The following is a 19,399-nucleotide window of genomic DNA, read 5'->3' on the forward strand; positions in this document are numbered from 1 at the left end:
ATATATACCTAGTATGTATGAAAAAGCACGCTAGATGCAGACACATATACCAAAAAACTGTATATGTACATATGTATCTACGAATATATACATATACATATGTATATATATACATATATACATCTGCCGAATTATTAAGATTTTCAGCAGCACTTTCATCATGCTCATAAAAAGCTAACGAAGCATCTAGTAATGTGAGGCCGAAATTCTCATCTACTCGTACTCACACACATACCGGCAGTCCACAAGCAGTAACGGCAGTTTTTTATTGCTAAACTAGCAAAACGGTATATGTGATAGTGGGTGCCAAAGCGTCTTTATCAGTTAAGCCAAATGATATCATCACACAGGTTGAACAAATCTAGCCGGACTATCAAATGTGGCACAACTTCATATCTGTAAGAACATTAAGTAATCCTCAGGGATTTTGTAGCCATTCTAACGGTATTTAATGTTTAGATACCATAAAATACATTTCTAGCTATACACATGCATATATGTATATCTAAATACACAAATATTTATCTTACATGTACGCTCCTAGATACCCAGCACAAAATTCTGCTAGACCAGGATGAGTTCATAATCGGAACATGTATACTTTTACGTCGGGTGCCTTTTATATTTCGTAAATTGTATGGCAATCCTTTCTCTGTAGCGGCAAAATTCTGCTGAGTTGACAGTCCTTAACCGGATAAAAAATTCTGATCCATTCCGATAACGTAGACTCCGCTATGATGGGAGTGGCAATCCTTTTCACTGGCAGTGATTTCTCCGTAGCGGGTCACAAACCCAACGCACAACCTCGCTCGTCGAGTAGTATAAAGCGTTATACACATTTATATATAGCGAGCCGCTTGCTTCAAGACAAATGCTACGAATCAGACTTCAGCGAACCATTAAACCGAATATATCGTAGGTTCCACAAGTGTTGGCTACCGCCTCTTACACAAAAGTTATTCAAGTTTTTAGGGTGCACGGAGAGGACGCAAGAGTAGGTATTGGGTATAGTCCTACTACTGTAACTGCTTATCCAGAAGCCTAACTATACATCAGTACACCCTGTCAGCCTTGAAATTCAACAACTCAAATTGTTATCAAGTGCTTTGGACTGAGTGAAAAGTAAAGTCTTCTCCCGATAAGCAAAGAACAAACTCTACAAGTCCCTCATCATTCCCGTCCTACTCTATGGTGCTAAGGCATGGACAATGACTTCATCTGATGAGTTGGCATTACGAGTATTCTAGAGAAGAGTTTTGCGGAAGATTTTTGACCCTTTGCGCGTTGGCAACGGCGAGTACTACAATCGATGGAACGATGAGTTGTACGAGATATGCCGCGAGATTGACATAGCTCAGCGAATCAAGAGGCAGCGGCTGCGCTGGCTAGGTCATGTTGTCCGGATAGAAGAAAACCGCCGGTGCAAACAGAGGAAGAGGAAGACCTCCTCTCCGTGGGAGAGAACAGGCGAGAAGGATCAGCAACGTGGCAACACAGCGAAAGCAGAAGAATGAACGAGGTATAGGCCAAAATGGTTAAGCTTGAACTCACAATGTATAGTAATGCTTAACAGCCTTTCCGCGGGAGAAAAACAAGCAATTGCGATGGAGTTAAATGTTAAGGCTTTAGTACGTAGACTTATAGGTTTCCGCAATGTCTCCGGTGACAAACTAAATGTAATTTTTGCTGCTTGTACGAATCCTCAGCCAGGGGAAAAATTATGGTATCTTTTGAAGAATCTTCCTCCAAAATAAAAAGAGCGTACGGAATGGCGTAAATAACTGTCATCCTGATATCTAAATTTAATCAGAGGAGATATTTACCTGACATATTGTGTTCGTAAAAATGTACAAAACTATGTCAATAGTGTCTCTTTCCCATACGTAAGTTAGTAAATATAAGGAATTTCATACTTCTGGTTGACTTTATATCGTATATGGTAGATCGGTCAATCTGTAAGATATCTTAGAAATATTAAGTCCACGTTTAAACTTGTATAATACAGTTTGGTGTCGTAATTATGTGAAATCGTTTCACGAATTACCTCACCCTCACACGAAGAGTGTTTTTTAAGACATGTGGCAATAGCGTCTTCGGTGCACACAGTACGGCGTCTCTAAAGATACGCATTATCCACTAGAGTAAACGTGCTGCGAAACCTATTCATGGTTGCTGGAACTAGCGACTCTGCTGGGCGATAATATTGATCTAATATTGGATTATTTGAAAAGTACAGGTCTAAAAAGCATTCTTTACTAAAGAGAGATCCATTTCGAAGTTCCCTAAGGTCTGAATCGAAGCGGAATTGTCACCCAGACTTTAGACTTTACATATCTCTACAGGAAAAAGTTTAACGTGTGATATTACACGATCTTGGTGGCCAAAACGTGAAATTACCTGCTCACCCAAGTGTTATCTCAATAAATCCATTGACTGATGCGATGTATGGGAAGTAGCACCGTCTTGTTGAAACCAAATATCGCCAAGATCACGAGCTTCAATTTCAGGTATCAAATGGTCGGTTATCAAGGCGCAATAAGGGTCGCCATTGACGGTTAAATTCTCACCGGTATTATTTTTGAAGATATGTGAACCGATTATTCCACCAGCCCACAAACCACACCAACGTTGTTTTTTAAGGAAGAAATGACAGCCTTTGAACTTTTTACATACCCATTGAGCCAGAAATGGGCCTCATCGCCGAACAAAATTTGGCTCGATAACGTCGGATCTTCTTTGAACTTGAAACTGAAGGAGCCCATAGAGCGATGTCGCTTGAGAATATCGAGCGGCTTCAGTACTTGAATTTTTGTAATAAAATTGAACGATTTGTAAACGTCGTTCATGTGTAAGTCTTTCCATGATGAAATGATAAACAATACTGAACAAAAATAACATGATAGCTTGACACGACTCACGCGTGATCAGTCAAAAAAGGCTGTTGGAAAAGTACAACTACTTGGATCGCCCTTATACTTTTGTAGAATAAATCACACCTAACACCATTTTTTCTTTCTATGCCCAAAATATTTAATTTTCGTCTCCCTTGGTTGTGAATACTTCCCGGCTTTTAGTTTTGCAAATTGCGAATTTCGAACGTTTACAAGGAATTAAAATAAATTTGATTTTCTGTTATTTATTTTAAATCAAAATCGTCGTTTTCCTATACTACTCGCCACTTTAACCCAACCTATCAATTGTTATTTGCGAAGTTAAAGGTGCTCGAGCGAAAGGTTATTAATGTCATTTTGGGTGAATAAAATTTATTGCGGCATTCACAAAAACAAAACAAGAAGCAAAAATAAAGCAATATCTACAACAAACAAACAGCCGAGCTAAATGCTGTCAGCCGAAGGGAACCACCACCCACCGCATTACTACACATACTACATATTACTATCGACTGCTTTGGCGTACAAATTGCGACACTCCAGCGTCGGCACTTAGTATAACCGTAGTAGTATACACCAACCTCTTTGCGGTTCATTCATAAAAATCATCGCAAACGCATACTTTTCACAAGCACTGTCCGCGGCGTCGGCGCACTTCCACTTGTGCGCTCGTCGGTCGCGCTCTCCAGCCGACTTGTAAGGCACGAGTAAAAAACAGAGCTTTTCCACGCAATCCTTTGCACTTCGTGTCGTTTCGGCACGCCAACAAGGCTATTACTGCTTAATGGCTGAGCGTAGCGTGGTGCTGCCGTTAGTTGGTCGACAAATGCGCTCGCTAACGGTATAAACCACACGTACAGTTGGACATTTTACGCTGTCGCGGTCGGGTGCGTCTTTTGCTGCGGTCGGCGGTGCTTTTTGCAGTCGCTTTATATGGTGTGCGCGCGAAAACGGCGGGAAAATCGTAAATTATTCAAAAAATAGCATTTCTACAGTCGCGGAAAGTGCGATTGAATAAGTGCGCGAAGGAATTGTGTTGCCGAATTGAAGTTTGTTAAGCAACAATATATAATAACATGCTTGAAAAGGTTAACTAAACGCGTGTGTGCTTTATTTTTTTTTAAGAGTTTTTGGCAATTCTTCCAATTTCCTCTCTCAGCTTGAAAAAATATAAAAAATTATTCGCTGGCGCCAGCGACACTTGCTTTGAAGATATATATACATATTTTAAATTGAAACCGATATTCGTCTACATTACTCGGTGTTTATTTAGGTACATACATATATACATTTACTTGTAGATATGTAAATATTTTCGAGGTTATATGTATCTATTAGCTTCCGGAGCGGAAGCCACGCTGCGCATCTTCTAGCTTTTCATATACCTCTCCATATATGTATATATGTATGTATACCATGTACATATATAAACAAACTGATACTAAGTATGTTGTTGCTTTCGGTTGTATTTGTAGTTATGGCAACAAGGCCAACATTGAAGAAGTAAATGTATGGAGTTCATGTACACATTCGCCTATATAAATGGGCTTGTACTTGAAGTATGTTTGGAACTTTTGGGAATGTGCCTGGCCAACGCAACAATTTTGACTTCAAGCAGTTTTTAATTAATATATAAATATACTACTATAAACAAAAATATTAATACTTTGTTCATACTTTTAAAATTCTTAATTTATTCTTCAAAAATTATGTCGTCACCACTGAAAGAAAACCTCCCTGGGCCAACGTTTTTTCCAATCCAGAAAACAGTTGTTAAAGTCAATTTCCGGAAGAGCCTTCAATCCGCGTAACGATTCACGTTTAATGTCTTCAATTGACTTAAACGGTTTCCCCGGACGGAATATCTTCATATCTTCGCGTAAATGATTCATAACACTCAAATAGCTGTTCCTTTTTGACAGCTTGGCCGGTCCAAAGGAGTTCGGAGTGCACCACACCCCGATTAGCGAAGAAAACTGTAAACATAACCTTGACCTGTTTTGACGTGGGTTTTTCGGCTTCGGCTTACCTTTGCGACGATATTCGGCGAATTGATCGTCTAAGTCCAAGACTCATAGCCAGTAATAATACGTTTCATTACATTCCGGTAATCGGAAAGCATATAGCACAGACGTTAAGGCAAAGCTCTTTTTTGAGGGCCAAATGATCTTTCAAAATGGTTTCCACTGATCCTTCCAATAGTTCAACGAAGCCAGTAAGATCTCTGTTTGATAATCGTCGAGTCTTAAGCACGAATTCTTTTATTTTATTAACGTGTTGATGAACAGTTGATGATGTTGATGGCCGTCCTGTACGTGATTCGTCGTCAACGTGTTCTCGACCCTCTTTGAATGATTTGTACCAATCAAGAACACTTGCTCGCGACAAATAATTATCACTGAAGGGCTTTTCCAATATCTGAAAGATACGACACCGTTAATTTGATTCCGCACACAAAATTTAAAGGATTTCATTTCAAATCGGTCTTCTTCCGATTGTCATCCATTTCTATCTTTGTGCCCATAATCATTTCCTCAATCAGCCAGTGGAGCATAAGGCCTCAATAAAGCATTTTCATCTGGTCCTGATTTTTTCTAGCATCTTTAGTTCATTCCACGAAATGCCGCATTCAACGTTTTCTATTTGTAGGAATCTCCTCCTTATGGTTGTAGGACGGCCTTTCCCACGTCTCCCTTAAAGATTCAAATCCAAAGCTTGACGGCAGTGTGTAACCTACTCACCTTGACTTCCGCAAATTTATATTCTGGGATCCAGTTTACATTTTATATGGGTCGTCGTTGCTGATAACGTTAGGCCATAACACATTGAGGCTACGCCGTAGGCTTCTGTTAGCAAAGCTCTGTATCTTGCCAGTAAGGTGGTTGGTTACAAGCAGAGTTTCATATCCGTAAAACAGTACCGAGACAACGTCTGCACCTATTGCTAAATTTATAATAGCCAAAATATTTGTTCCGGCACTAGTTTGGCGGATATTATACTGCTTAGGTAGGTAAAGTCTACAACAATATCAGTTTCTTTGTCTTGTAGTATAAAATTATCGTTGTTAATAGTTCTCGCGAATTAATGGCAAAGCACTACGTCAGCTGGCAGTAGAACTTTTGTTTTGAAACGGAGCCTCCTTCAGAGAGTGATTATCCACTCTAATAGCAGGGCGACAATATTAGAACTCAGGTCACTAACCCTGTGTTCAAGAAGGTTAGGAAAGCCTAACGTCGCTATCACCGGCATCTCGTCACTTTGTGATAACGTTAGTTCCATGAAACCGCTGCGGAAGCGTAGATAATTGTAGAGCCAACGATCTAACAAGAAAAGGCAGCTTGGCATCAATATCAATCGTGCGGCGCTCTCCTCGTGCGTTTTTCTACTGGATAGTTAAGCTTCGCAGGTAATTTGCCAGCGCTGAGCTATCATTAGTTCTTTTGCCGTCGCAAGATCATTTTGTCCCAAAGTGGATCGCAAGAGGTCCAGTACGATACCCCATTTTAAGCATTAGCCACAGAACATAACCAAACTAATTATGTCGACTTCTCGGTTACAAACTATAAATTTTGCCAAATTCTAGTAACCTAGGCGCAAAACAAATTTTGAACTTTCATAGAATCACGACCTCATCTTTCATTTTTCAAGCCGTATGAGTAAACGGATAAATAAAAACAAAAAGAAAATGGAATTAGTGTTTGTTATAATAACTCCAGAGAAAGCAAACAACTCCAACTCTTTCCAACAGAATGGAGGTCTTCTTCTGCTTCTACCGGTAGGTACTTAATTCGCTGAGCTATGTCAACGTCGTCGTATATCTCGAATAGCTCATTGTTCCGTCGACTGCGGTATTCGCCGTTGCCAATGCGCAAAGAACCATAAATCTTCCGCAGAACCTTTGTCTCGAAAACTGCGTTTCCTATTGTTGTGGTGTATGAAGAGTACTCAAGATTAATCTCTCCAATGAAATTAAAGATTGAGATGGCTGGTTGGTTTCATAGAGATCTATAAAGGTAGAACGGAAATGTTCGATCTTTTCATATAATTAGGTTTAAAAAATCTATTATTTCTGCATTAATTTAAAGATTTTAGTTAGAATGATTTAATTTAGGTCCAACATCCGGCATTTTATTCGATAGCTTATTGCCATTTTGTAGGTATTTTCATAATGGTCTTCTCATTGAAAGTCTATCGGCATAAAGCTGTAACAGTCGATTTCGCAATCAAGGAGAGTTTTTTGCGAGATCGAGGCTTACACAGCCCGGAGCCCAAAAATAAAACTTTTGATACCAATTTTTCACGAGCAAAATCATTTGCTATTGACAGGAGCAGGCAATAATCCTTTGTTACCAAGCCCGGACTATAAGTTGGAGGCATAGAAACCTCCGAACAAAGCTTCCGAAGCTCATGGTGAGTCACTATCGATGTATGTAGTCTGGCGTTGTCCAGATGAAATATAAATTCTCTCCTATAAGACAAAGCTGTCAGCTTTTGGGCGGCTGCTTTCTTCAGATGGACTACTTGTTGACGATACAGATCCGCATTAGAAGTTTGGCCGTAGAGGGACAGCTTATAGTATACGATTCCTTTCCTACGCCAACGAAAATACAAAAAAACTTGGCTTTTTAACTTTATCGAAGAAAATCTGTAACACGAGACATTTTCTCTTTGTTGGTATCCATCTTATCGAGTGCTCAAACAATACTTCTCTTAGAACTTATATTACCTACCAAAAAAAAAGTCCCAAAAAATAGGGAAGCAGCTCTTTTTTCTTATATATTTGTGTCCCTTGAACTAGCTTGAGACTTTTAGAGTTAATACTCCGTTTAGTGTTATGTCAAAGCTACCACTTCGTCTCATAATTATCCTCAACATTTTGTCTTAGGACTACATTACCATTTATTGCTGCTTTTATACAGATAAATCACAAGTCCATCTTAATAATACAACCACTTTAATATATCATAAGGACACTTGAATTATGGACTTCCAGTATTCGTCACTAATTAAAAAATACTTAATACTAACTGACAATTGACGACAAAAGCTTGGCACGTACATTGCAGCAACCCTTATCAGCGCCGACACATTTCCATTATAAATGACTCCCCAAAGAACTGGACCATAAAATTAAGCTTCTCTTGTTTTGCGGAAATGTCATTAAGCAAAATTTGTTAATGTCTTTTGAAGTGATTAAATTGTGGCGCAAACTGTAAACAGCTAAGAGAAAAGCCAAGGAAACACTAACAAAACAGGAAGCTGCGCAATTAAGAACTTTAGCAAAAAATAACAAAAACACACAAGAATGTCAACAAATATTTCATAATTAAGAAACTCACTGGAATGCATAATAATATTCAAATTCCGCTAACAAAAAAGTTGACAAGCTGCAAATTGAGTGATAAGTAAGCGTGAGAGCCGATGGTGGCAACCCGCAAACAAACAGGATACACACGCGCCATATAGATCAGAGTATGTTGGGCGTCTACAAAAACAACTATTTGCTCGGCAGCAAGTAGCTGCAAGGAAAACAAGTTAGACGTACGTAAATTCGGGAAGCGAGTATTAGGGGAGAGACCGACACACACCACAGCTCGGGACTTGCCACAAGTTGCTATACTTTGGCAACGACGTAGCCACCAGAATTTCAACGAAATGTGTATGTAACTGATAACAGTGTATTCCCGTTATAAACTTACGCACGTATGCTCTGACGGGTAGTGCGGCTGCAACCCGCTACGTTCGACCTCAACGCACTTGAAAGTAAGCAGCAAACAAATTCTCACTGAATTTTGGCTCCCAGAATTTAATGAACATTTAGAGACTGTGGCAAACCGGGCGACTTGCAACAACAGCAACAACCAAGTGGGGTTACAAAATCAGCAGCCACTGGGCTGTGTGTGTTTGACTGGTAGCCGCAAAGCACATATTTTTTAAAATTAAACAGCAACTTGAACGGAAAAGCAGCGCGCTCACTTAGACACTTTGTTGCAACCAGACACAGTAGAAATTCCCGTCAGCTTACCAACTGCAACCACACACACGATCGCCTTGTTCCGGGCCATGGAAATGGATGTTAATCTGCGCAAAGCCAGCGCCATTGAACTAATGACCATATCGGCGGGCTCGTACAGCAACAACAATAAATTCAACAATAACAACACCGCACCATCATTTGCCTTGCGTCCGGTCGCTCCAGGCACTCCGCCACCTCATCGCATCGGCTGTTGTGGCATACTCGGCCGGCTGCTTTGCACCGGCACAGCCAAAACAGCCAGCAGCAGCAGCGACTATAACAACTTGAATAGCCTGCTACCATCCAACGGCGGCAATCATCAAGCGTTGCATGTGAATGTGCCGGCCACGCCGAGTGCCGCGGCTGTCGTGTCGGCCGTATGCAACTCGGGTCATACGCGCCGTCCGCAGTCGCGGCGTACGCCGCAGGAAATCTACTTCGAGAGCCGTGGCAAGTCGTGCAAGAAGCTACTAAAGTTTAACGGCTACTCAAACAAGGTGAGTACCAAAACGAAAAACTGTTGTTTTTTCTATTCAGTTGCAATGATGCTTGATATTTACCGTTCAATGGCAGCAACGGCTACTCTTTTACATGTTTCTAAAATTTTAGCAAATCTTTGTCTACTTTGGTTTCCCTATTTTCGAAGTGGATTTTTAAAAGGCTTTATCCCTAAAAGTTCTTAATTACGTGGCAACACTCATCAATAATTATTTTAATTTTAAATTTATTCAATAAAACTTGTTATCTAAATGGCAACATTTATCAATAATTATTTTACTTTTTATTTTATTTACAAAAATTAAAAATTAGGTGGCAACGCTTTTAAAGAAAAATTTTCATTTTATTCAATAAAAATTGGTATCTAGGTCGCAACATTTATCAATAATTATTTTACTTTTGAATTTATTTATTAAAATTTGCTAATTAGGTGGCAACGCTTTTAAAGAAAAATTTTCATTTTCATTTTATTCAATAAAAATGATTGTAAAAGTGGCAATATTTATTAATAATTATTTTACTCTTGATTTTATTCATTAATAGTTGTTAATTAGGTGGCAACATTCATCAATATTTTTTTTAGTTTTCAATTTTTTCAATAAAAATTGTTATCTAAGTGACAATATTTATTAATATTTATTTTACTCTTGATTTTATTCATTAAAAGTTGTTAATTAGGTGACAAAGCTTATGAATAAATATTTTTATTTCATTCATTAAAAGTTGTTAATTAGGTAACATCATTTATCAATAAATATTTTTTTTTCTCATTTTAGTCAATAAAATTTATTAATTAGGTGGCAACACTCACCAATAATTATTTTACTTTTGATTTTATTCAAAAAAAAGTTGATAATTATGTGGCAACGCTCATCAATAAATATTTTATTTGTAAACTAAAAGAGTCAGATATAGGGTTATATATACCAAAGTGATCAGGGTGACGAGTAGAGTTGAAATCCGGATGTCTGTCTGTCCGTCCGTCCGTCTGTCCGTCCGTCCGTCCGTCCGTGCAAGCTGTAACTTGAGTAAAAATTGAGATATCATGATGAAACTTGGTACACGTATTCCTTGGCTCCATAAGAAGGTTAAGTTCGAAGATGGGCAAAATCGGCCAATTGCCACGCCCACAAAATGGCGGAAACCGAAAACCTATAAAGTGTCATAACTAAGCCATAAATAAAGGTATTAAAGTTAAATTTGGCGCAAAGGATCGCATCAGGGAGGGGCATATTTGGACGTAATTTTTTTGGAAAAATGGGCGTGGCCCCGCCCTCTACTAAGTTTTTTGTACATATCTCGGAAACTACTATAGCTATGTCAACCAAATTCTATAGAGTCGTTTCCTTCAGGTATTTCCATATACAGTTCAAAAATGGAAGAAATCGGATAATAACCTCGCCCACCTCCCATACAAAGGTTATGTTGAAAATCACTAAAAGTGCGTTAACCGTTAAAATTGAAAATGGGCGTGGCGTGGCGTCGCTCACTTATGGACCAAAAACCATGTCTCAGGAACTACTAGACCGATTTCAATAAAATTCGGTATATAATATTTTCTTAACACCCTGATGATATGTACAAAATATGGGTGAAATCGGTTCACAACCACGCCTTCTTCCAATATAACGCTATTTTGAATTCCATCTGATGCCTTCTCTGTATAATATATACATTAGGAACCATTGATGATAGCGGAATAAAACTTTACACAAACACGGTATTTGAAAAATATGTAAATGACTGATAATGAAATCTCGATTATCACTTTATCGTGCGAGAGTATAAAATGTTCGGTGACACCCGAACTTAGCCCTTCCTTACTTGTTTTTATCGGGATTTGGGAAGCCGAATACAAATTCTTTCAGTTCAAAGGCGGCCTTGATTTTCAAAAGGAAATGTTGAGATGATTTTATATTATCTTTTCCAAGCAGCTCATATCATCCGGTAAAATTTTCAATCTTACCGCACATAATCGCGATCCAACAGTTACCACTTAAAACTTCTAGAACTACTGAAAAGTGAACTGCGTTCGAAGAGGTCACTAGTCCCTTACGATTTACCTCGTTCCAGATGGACCTTGGGACTGCAAAATTACTATTAGCTGACCAGCATTTACCGAGCTTAGCTGAGGTTAAGCCATCCAATATAAATCCGCAAAAACTTATATTCATTTCCATTCTGCAGCTCGTAAGGCAGAAGTACCTGACCTCGCAAGCTTATCACCCTTACAGTTTCCTGAAATTTTTCTTTGGTTAGGTATCCAAATCAGTCTAATCATTAAGAAATGTTGTGAAAGCATAAAACTGTAGTTGAAAATTAGTGCCTTACAGTATACTCCTCTATCAATCCTTTCCGTAAGCCTTTAGTCCTGGAAAATTTAAAATTGAATGTATTTTCCTTGTTTTTTGCTTTAAAAAGTGCCGCTGTCTTCAAATATTTTCCCAGCAAACACTCTTTTGAGAACTGGGAACGAGAAAAGACACTGCGGTCCAATTCCAAAAAAAAACGTTGATGTGTAAGCTGTTTGAAGAGTGATTCAAGCAATTTTAACGTCGCTTTCATTCCCTTGTGACACAAAGCAATGTCTTAATGAAATTGCATTATCTTCCTAGTTCAATAGAGTAATTTTTCGTGATTCTGTTATTCCAGCGATAAAAGAGTCGCTGCTGATGCCCTTCCACTTTATTCCATGTCCATTGCGTCTTTTCACTTTTTGGATACGTTAAATGAATGTCGCTTGGACTCGGACTGCAGTTAGGTTGGGCCGGGACTGAGGTTATGAAGACAAGTTTTATTTGTTAACAAACATCTATAGTATAATGTTATCGGTCTTATGATTAAACGGAATTAAATGGCTAAAAATGCTGTTCCTATCATCAGTTCGTTGGTAGCTTAGATCCTACTTAGCAAAGAAAACACATTTCCTTGTATATCTTTAAAATGTCAGATACCTCGATTCACTTCAATTCTCGGAGATTCACTATCATTTTTTAGGGTGAACAGTGTATATTAGGTTTGCGGTTTAGTATGTAACTCCTCCCAGCAGGAAACGTCTAGGAACCGTGACGAGCTTAGTCGAGTTAGCTAAGCTCTTTTGTCAATATATACGCGAGATAATCCCTCAGTTTTTGAGATATCGTTATGAAATTTTTAACACGTTCTTTTCTTTTCAAGAAGCTGCTAATTCACCGGCTGATATCGGATCACTATAAGATATAGCTGTCATATAAACTGATCGATCGAAATCAAGTCCTTGTAAGAACAACTTTTTTATTTTATGAGATATCTTCACCAAATTTGGCCTGGGTTATTAGCTAAGACAATCGTGCAACCTCCTAAGAAATTGTGTATATCGGATAGCTATAGCATATAGCTGCCATACAAACTGAACGATCGGAATCAAGTGCTTGTATGGAAGACTTTTTCATTTCGTAAGCTATCTTCCCCAAATTTGGCATGGAAGATAACATAAGAGAATGGTGCAATCTCTTAAAATTTTTTTTAGATCGAATCACTATAGCATACAGCTCCCATACAAACTGAGCGATCAGAATGAAGTCTTTGTATGGAGAACTTTTTTATTTGACGAAATATCTTCATGAAATTCGGCACAGATTATTATTTTAACCAATGCTATAATCTTCGAACATATTGTTCAGATCGGTCTACTATAGCATATAGCTGACATACAAACTAATCGATCAAATGCGAAAAAAGTATCTTTTTATATTCTTTTATGCTATAAAAAATGCACCTTTGAAGGATATTAAAACTTCGCTGTAGCCAAAGTTAATGTTTTTACTGATTTGTTGCATAATATACGGACAACCACTTGAAATATTCAGTCAGTTCCCAAAATATAATTACGAAAGCAATTTAACTTAATTGAACTGCATAGCAGGTGCAACAAACGTTCATATGTATAGCTTAGATACATACTTACAATATATTATATTATTTTGACACAGTTGTGATACCCTAAATGCTTTTGTACATGACGTTACTATACATTTGTCGCATAATGCTAAACTAGGCTGCTCATATGGGCACATTTATTGACGTACTACATGGCGTATGAGTGATCAAAAAGCCACCAATACCGCGCACTTGCATATATAAGGGCATAAATATGCCTAACTGCAGCAGCGGCTCGTCAATATGCTTGCCGCTATTGTTATGCCAGCATATGGATGCCCATAAATCATCTTCTTAGCCATTGAGCTGCTGTACGCGCGGTTCTGCTCGACACCGTTAAAAGCATGTTCGTGCGCTGTTGTCACGTTGCCATGTTGTTGCAGTGTGGCAACAAATGTCACAATCACATACTAGGTAGATGCAGTTTGCACTCACTCTACTGCTCACACACGCTTAAAAACCCAACTTTATGTATAGCGACTCCACTACATATGCAGTTAGGTTCCTAGTTCTGGCAACCGCAGCCTAATAATGATTACTGTCTCTACTTGCCTGTAGCATACTGAAATTCGAAAGTATTTGGTTTGTGTTGAAATGGGCTAGTCTTGCCTTAGCCTCGAGACAGTCTGCCTTACAACTTCAACTACTGGGTGGTGACACTCTGCCGCCGCACATATACGCTCATAATCATATACATACTTACATGCTTGCATTTGAATACCTAAGTAGCAAGTGAGCTGCAGTGTGGTAGTTTGCCTTTGTTATTCCAGTAAGCCAAGTTGATGCACTTTCTGTGCAGTTGACTCAACTTGATTCCTTTATATTGAATATCTTTCTATTCAGGGATTTACAAGTGAGTGCGCTCCCTCGGCGACACACGCAGCGCTTCACGGTAATAAATTCTTATTTTATATTCACATTTTGCATAAAAGTAAAATTAAAATATTACAAGGTAAATATATTACACTGAATAAGAGATGAAATGGTAAAGACTTGAAAGCATTGACACCAGCAAAGAAGGAGTTGCAGAACCAACCACTCAAGGATCTAAGTAAAGCATTATGGTCATATAATTCGTACCAAATTGAAACCTTTTATAAATGCCAAGTTAATTTAATAATTTGGAACAATACTCCTTAAAAGGACAATGGGAATCCAGCTGCTACACATGTCGATGTACTTAAGAAGAGGCTATCCTCTCCAGCGAGCTCATCGGCAAAGAAAGTAGCTCAGTAGTACCCATGTACTTTACTCTAGGTCAGAAGGATCGCGCGGTGGTACAAAAGCTGGTCATCGACGAAAGCCTCTTGAATTCACGTGAGGTCCATAGTTCGAAAGAGACAATGTTCCCATTTCGATGCACTTGGGACAAGACTGTCACTGCGGGCGAGCTAATCAACTTCGTAGTTTTCTGCGATTTCGCTGAACATCGACCAAAGCCTGTTAAGTTCACGAGAGGACCATAGATCCAGTGCTAAAACGCAAAAGGACAATGGGAATCCAGCTCGTACACACGCCGATGTACTTGTGAAAAGACTATCGTCTCTAGCGAGCTCATCAGCAAAGAAAGAAGCTCAGTAGATCTCCTGTACTCTACCTGTAGGTCAAAAGAAGCTCGCAGTCACATAATAGCTGAACTCCCACCAACGCCTGTTAAGTTCACACGAGGTCCATGATCCAACGCTAGAATGGAAGAGGACAACGGGGATCCAGTTCGTACACACATCGATGTACTTGTGAAGAGGATATCGTATCCAGCGAACTCATCGGAAAAGAAAGGAGTTCAGTAAACCTTCTGAACTTTACTTTTGATCAGAAAGATCTCGCAGTAGTACAAAAGCTAGTCGTCGACCAAAGCCTGTTAAGTTCATGCAAGGTCAATAGATCTAGTGATGGGTCTAAACGCAGTCTTCGATAGGCCTTCAACTATCGAAGCTGCAAAGGCTCGCCTACATCTGCGCTTCAGAGGCAATGCGCACTTGCCCAACCGCAGTACTTAAAGTCATGCTGGAGCTCACACTGCTGCATCTAGTGATCAAACAGGTAGCGAAACATACCATGCCGCGAATGGGAGCAAGGGATTTCGGCAAAGGGAAGATAATCTCAACGTCTCAACAAATGAAGGCCCTAGGGGAAGACATACCACTGGCGCTTCTTCCAAGTTAAGAAGAGGGTTAACTTTACAAAGAAGCTCAGAGCAGTAAGCTAGAGTGGAAGTGCTCGACATAACACTGGGGGGCAGCACTAATCAGTGGAACATTGACGGCTCGAACAGACCGGAAGGCATAGAAGCTGGCATTGCGAACCGCATACCAAACTATCCATACCAATTGGACATTTTCCGAGGATATTTCAAGCAGAAGTGTAAATGAACAGAAATCTATCTACACCGCAACCAGCGTATCGCTATACTTAGCAATAGCCAAGCGGCACTAAAGGCAATCTTAGCGTATGAGGTTAAATCGCTTTTAGTGGACGAGGGTATAGGAAGGCTGAACCGCCTATCAGTGGGGAAGCGGGTATACCTAATCTTGGTGCGGGGGCTTAAAGGAGTAGCCTGCAATAAGCTGACCGCCGAACTAGCCCGTTCTACGGCAGCGTCCAGGATGATGAGGCCAGAACCGGGTAATGCAGTGAGGTCCCACACTATAAAGGAGCTGAACCGCACGGAAGAGAGAGTGGGGAGAGGACAGCATTTGCAGCAGGCGGCAAGAATGCGTCATGCCAAGCTACTTCTGGGAGGGTAGAACCGTGCACGGTTTAAGGAAATGATCAGCCTACGAGACAAAGTCGTGCTCTATACAGGTTCTGCGACATGGAACAGGAAACTTAAGAACGCCTGATTCACCTTCACAAACTCCCTGCTAGATTATTCAGTCGTTCTTAAGCTTTTCCGCTGCTGTTCTCTTATCTTGAGTTCTTGGATCGCTATTGCGGCCAAATCTTTCTTTTCGCTCATACCAGCTTTGATTGCAGCATATGGCTTATAACGTTGTCGGGCGTCATCCTTTGGTTTATTATTCGTACGATGGTAGTTCTCTCCACTACATATTTCGAGCAGGGAAAAAAGATATACTCGGCGTTTTCATCAACACTGCTGCAGAATGAGCATTTTGTGTCGTTATCGTGTCCAAATATGTGGAGGTACTCCCTGAAACAGCCATGAGACGTCAAGTATTGCGTCAGACAAAAGTCTATCTCCCCGTGTTGTCTCTCAATCCAGGCTGAATGAGCATCTGCGTCCATCTTCCTTTTTCTGCCTCATCCCATTGTCTTTGCCACTCTTCGATGCTCGCCTGTATCTCCTTTATTCGCACGTCAGCTGTTAGACGCTTATTTATAGCTTAAGACTTTTGATAGACTCTACTTAGCTCTGAGGCCATTAAAACCGGCGGCATAAGACCAGATATGATACTGGCCTTAATTTTTTAGTTTTGATCTTGCGACCAGCATTATTTCGAGGTTTGAAAACACTAAAAAAAATGACGGAGCCATATGTAAAATGTGGTTGCTGTAAAAGCAGTTCTGACCTCTATTAATCAACAGTTTTCAATGACTTGTGATTATCTGCAATGTCTCGATGACGCTATGCTTTCTCTTCTTCCACTTAAACTGATATATTCGCACAGTTTACCGCAAGTGTTGCTATTTTTCTACACACCACTGTACGTAGACATATCAAAGTATAAATGCCAGTATTTTTGCACAAATAACCTTGCGAATTGATGTGCTTAACAGTAGGACGGACAAATCAAAGTGCTGCTAATTAAACGTTCAAGCATTGGACTCGCCCCAGCAGGTGTACCGCAAAAGATGCCCGGAGACTCGCCCCGAGCGCCTGTGTCGCATGCAACATAACCACACAGAGCACAAATCACAAAATACCTGCGGAAGAAAATGCACGAGACGAAATGAGAATAAAATGCCAACTGAAATGAAAAACCAAACTGCAAATGAAGAATGTAAACAGAAAACAAGCAAAGAAAAAACAAAGAAATAAAGAAGTGTATTGAAATTTTCGTTGCATTGTGGGCGATTGAAAAATGAAAACTCCCGTTGCACATGAATGACCGGGAAGCGGAAGTACCAAGTACCTACGAGTACATACTGATAGTTCAAATAGAAATAAATGAAAAACTCATTCACCATATCAAGTGGCATCATCAATTTTAGTCCATTTTGTGTTCAGCAGAAATTTGCTGAGTGCGCGCCACAGTTAGCCATTGACTAGCTGCAGAGTTGACTAGCTCCAGCATCATGGACTAGAGTGCCAAAGTGCCGGTGTAATTCTGACTACAACGTCCTGCAGCCCATTTCTACGGCGAACAAAAGCATCAAATGGCGAAAAACAGGAAATACGAAAAATATAAAATAAACGCCGTGAATGCTTCAAAAAAAAAAAATATGAGTAAAAAGAAAGAAAAAAGAATTAAGTAAAGCGAAAAACATAGGATACTCCAGGCCAGCAGTGATGTATGCAAAAAGCCATCAATGATGCATCAGCACAAATGCCCGGCTAGTGGCCCAAAGCCATACGGCAGGCAGGCCGGCAGACTGTCAATTCAATGCAAGGATGAGCAGGGCTGATGGCAAGAGCTGCCGAGCAACAGAGAGAAACGCGGCAACATGGCAACACTGACGCGCAAGGACACATATGTACGACTGACTGGCCACACAAATAAGTGACATGCGACGTGTTGTTGCCGCCTCACTTGCTTATGGGTATGGGTATGTGTGTGGGTATTTACATCAAACTGTCTGGACGTTGCAGCTAATGCTTTTTGGCTGTTGACGGCGCGCCAAGCGACCGAGCAGTCAAATAACGGTGAAACACGAGCAAACTGGAACATTGCATTAGCCTCTTCGCTTCTCCCTCTTCGAGAAACCATTGACGTCGCGCTCTATAAATGGTACCTAAGAGGTTCTTGCAACCATTTGAGCTTGGCGCCGCCATCAGCTGCGGTTGAAATATTTTTACTGTAACAATTGCACCTTTTTTGCTGACAATACTCCTCTTATGGAAAATAAACACAATGAAGTCATCGATGTTTTTTTTTAAACAAACAAAATTTATCGATAATTTTTAAAATGATTGTCTTGCATTTCTGTTGTCAAAATATCAACGTAATGTTTGAAGTCATCGATTTATATTTTTAAGCAAACAAAATTTAACGATAATTTTTAAAATAATTGTTTTGACGTAGCAACATATCGGAAAAAATCAAATTGTTCGAAATTGAGGAAGTCATCGATATATTTATCGATAATTTCTAAACCCACTGTTTTGAATTTCTAATATGAAGTTCATTTATAAAAGCGCTGTTTTCAGTTTTTAATGTTTATATATCGATAGAAATTGAATTATTAGACCAAAACATCCAATAAAAATCTATCGAAACTATTACATATTTTAAACTACCAAATTATCGATAATTTCAAAACGATTTTTTTGCACCTTTAATGTCAAAATATCGATTTTTTGAAACTGCTGAAGATATCGATATATATTTTTAAACCATCTAGAGTTATCGATAATTTGTAATGTGAAAAATTTATGTAGAAAAAGCTAAACAAAAATTTAACGAAAATATGCAAGATATTGCTACATATTTTTAAACTATCGAAAGTTATCGATAATTTTTGAAACGATTTTTTTGTATTTTAAGTGTGATTTATCGGTATGTTTTAGCCACTGCTTTGAATTTCTGAAATTAAAATACCAAGCAAAAAAAAAAGAATCAAAACATATTTTTTGCAATCAATATCAAAATTTATCGATAATTTCGAAACGATTGCCTTACATTTTTAATGTTAAAATATCGAAATAAAGTTTTTAAAACTATTACAGACATCGATGCACATTTTTAAATAATGAAGAGTTGACGTTAATTTCTATGGCCACAACTTTGAGTTTCTAATATGAACATATCGAAAAATTTAGAATATTAGGCAAAAAGAGACTAAGTAGAAATTAATGAAAATGTGTTTTTAAACTAAAAAATAACTATCGATAATTTTTAATTTATCGAAACTGTGCAAGATATCGATTAATATTTTTAAACTATCACAAATTATC

The 19,399-nt window shown here is 39.0% G+C and overlaps 1 protein-coding gene across 2 annotated transcripts in view; it reads left to right on the forward strand.

The window, feature by feature from the left end:
• The first annotated feature begins 3,730 nt into the window (after nt 1-3,730).
• LOC126757560 (uncharacterized) overlaps nt 3,731-19,399 on the forward strand; it is an 89,305-nt gene continuing 73,636 nt past the window's right edge. Inside the window, exons 1-2 of one of the 2 annotated variants that reach the window (XM_050471561.1) lie at nt 3,731-3,979; nt 8,082-9,404. In XM_050471561.1, coding sequence (XP_050327518.1) covers nt 8,955-9,404 — 450 coding nt within the window. In that variant the 5' untranslated portion in view covers nt 3,731-3,979; nt 8,082-8,954. Of the gene's footprint in view, nt 3,980-7,822; nt 9,405-19,399 lie in introns of those variants that run through there. The other variant, XM_050471560.1, reaches the window with a different exon arrangement.

This window comes from Bactrocera neohumeralis, chromosome 4 (assembly GCF_024586455.1).
Source record: "Bactrocera neohumeralis isolate Rockhampton chromosome 4, APGP_CSIRO_Bneo_wtdbg2-racon-allhic-juicebox.fasta_v2, whole genome shotgun sequence".
In the NCBI taxonomy this organism is placed as follows: domain Eukaryota; kingdom Metazoa; phylum Arthropoda; class Insecta; order Diptera; family Tephritidae; genus Bactrocera; species Bactrocera neohumeralis.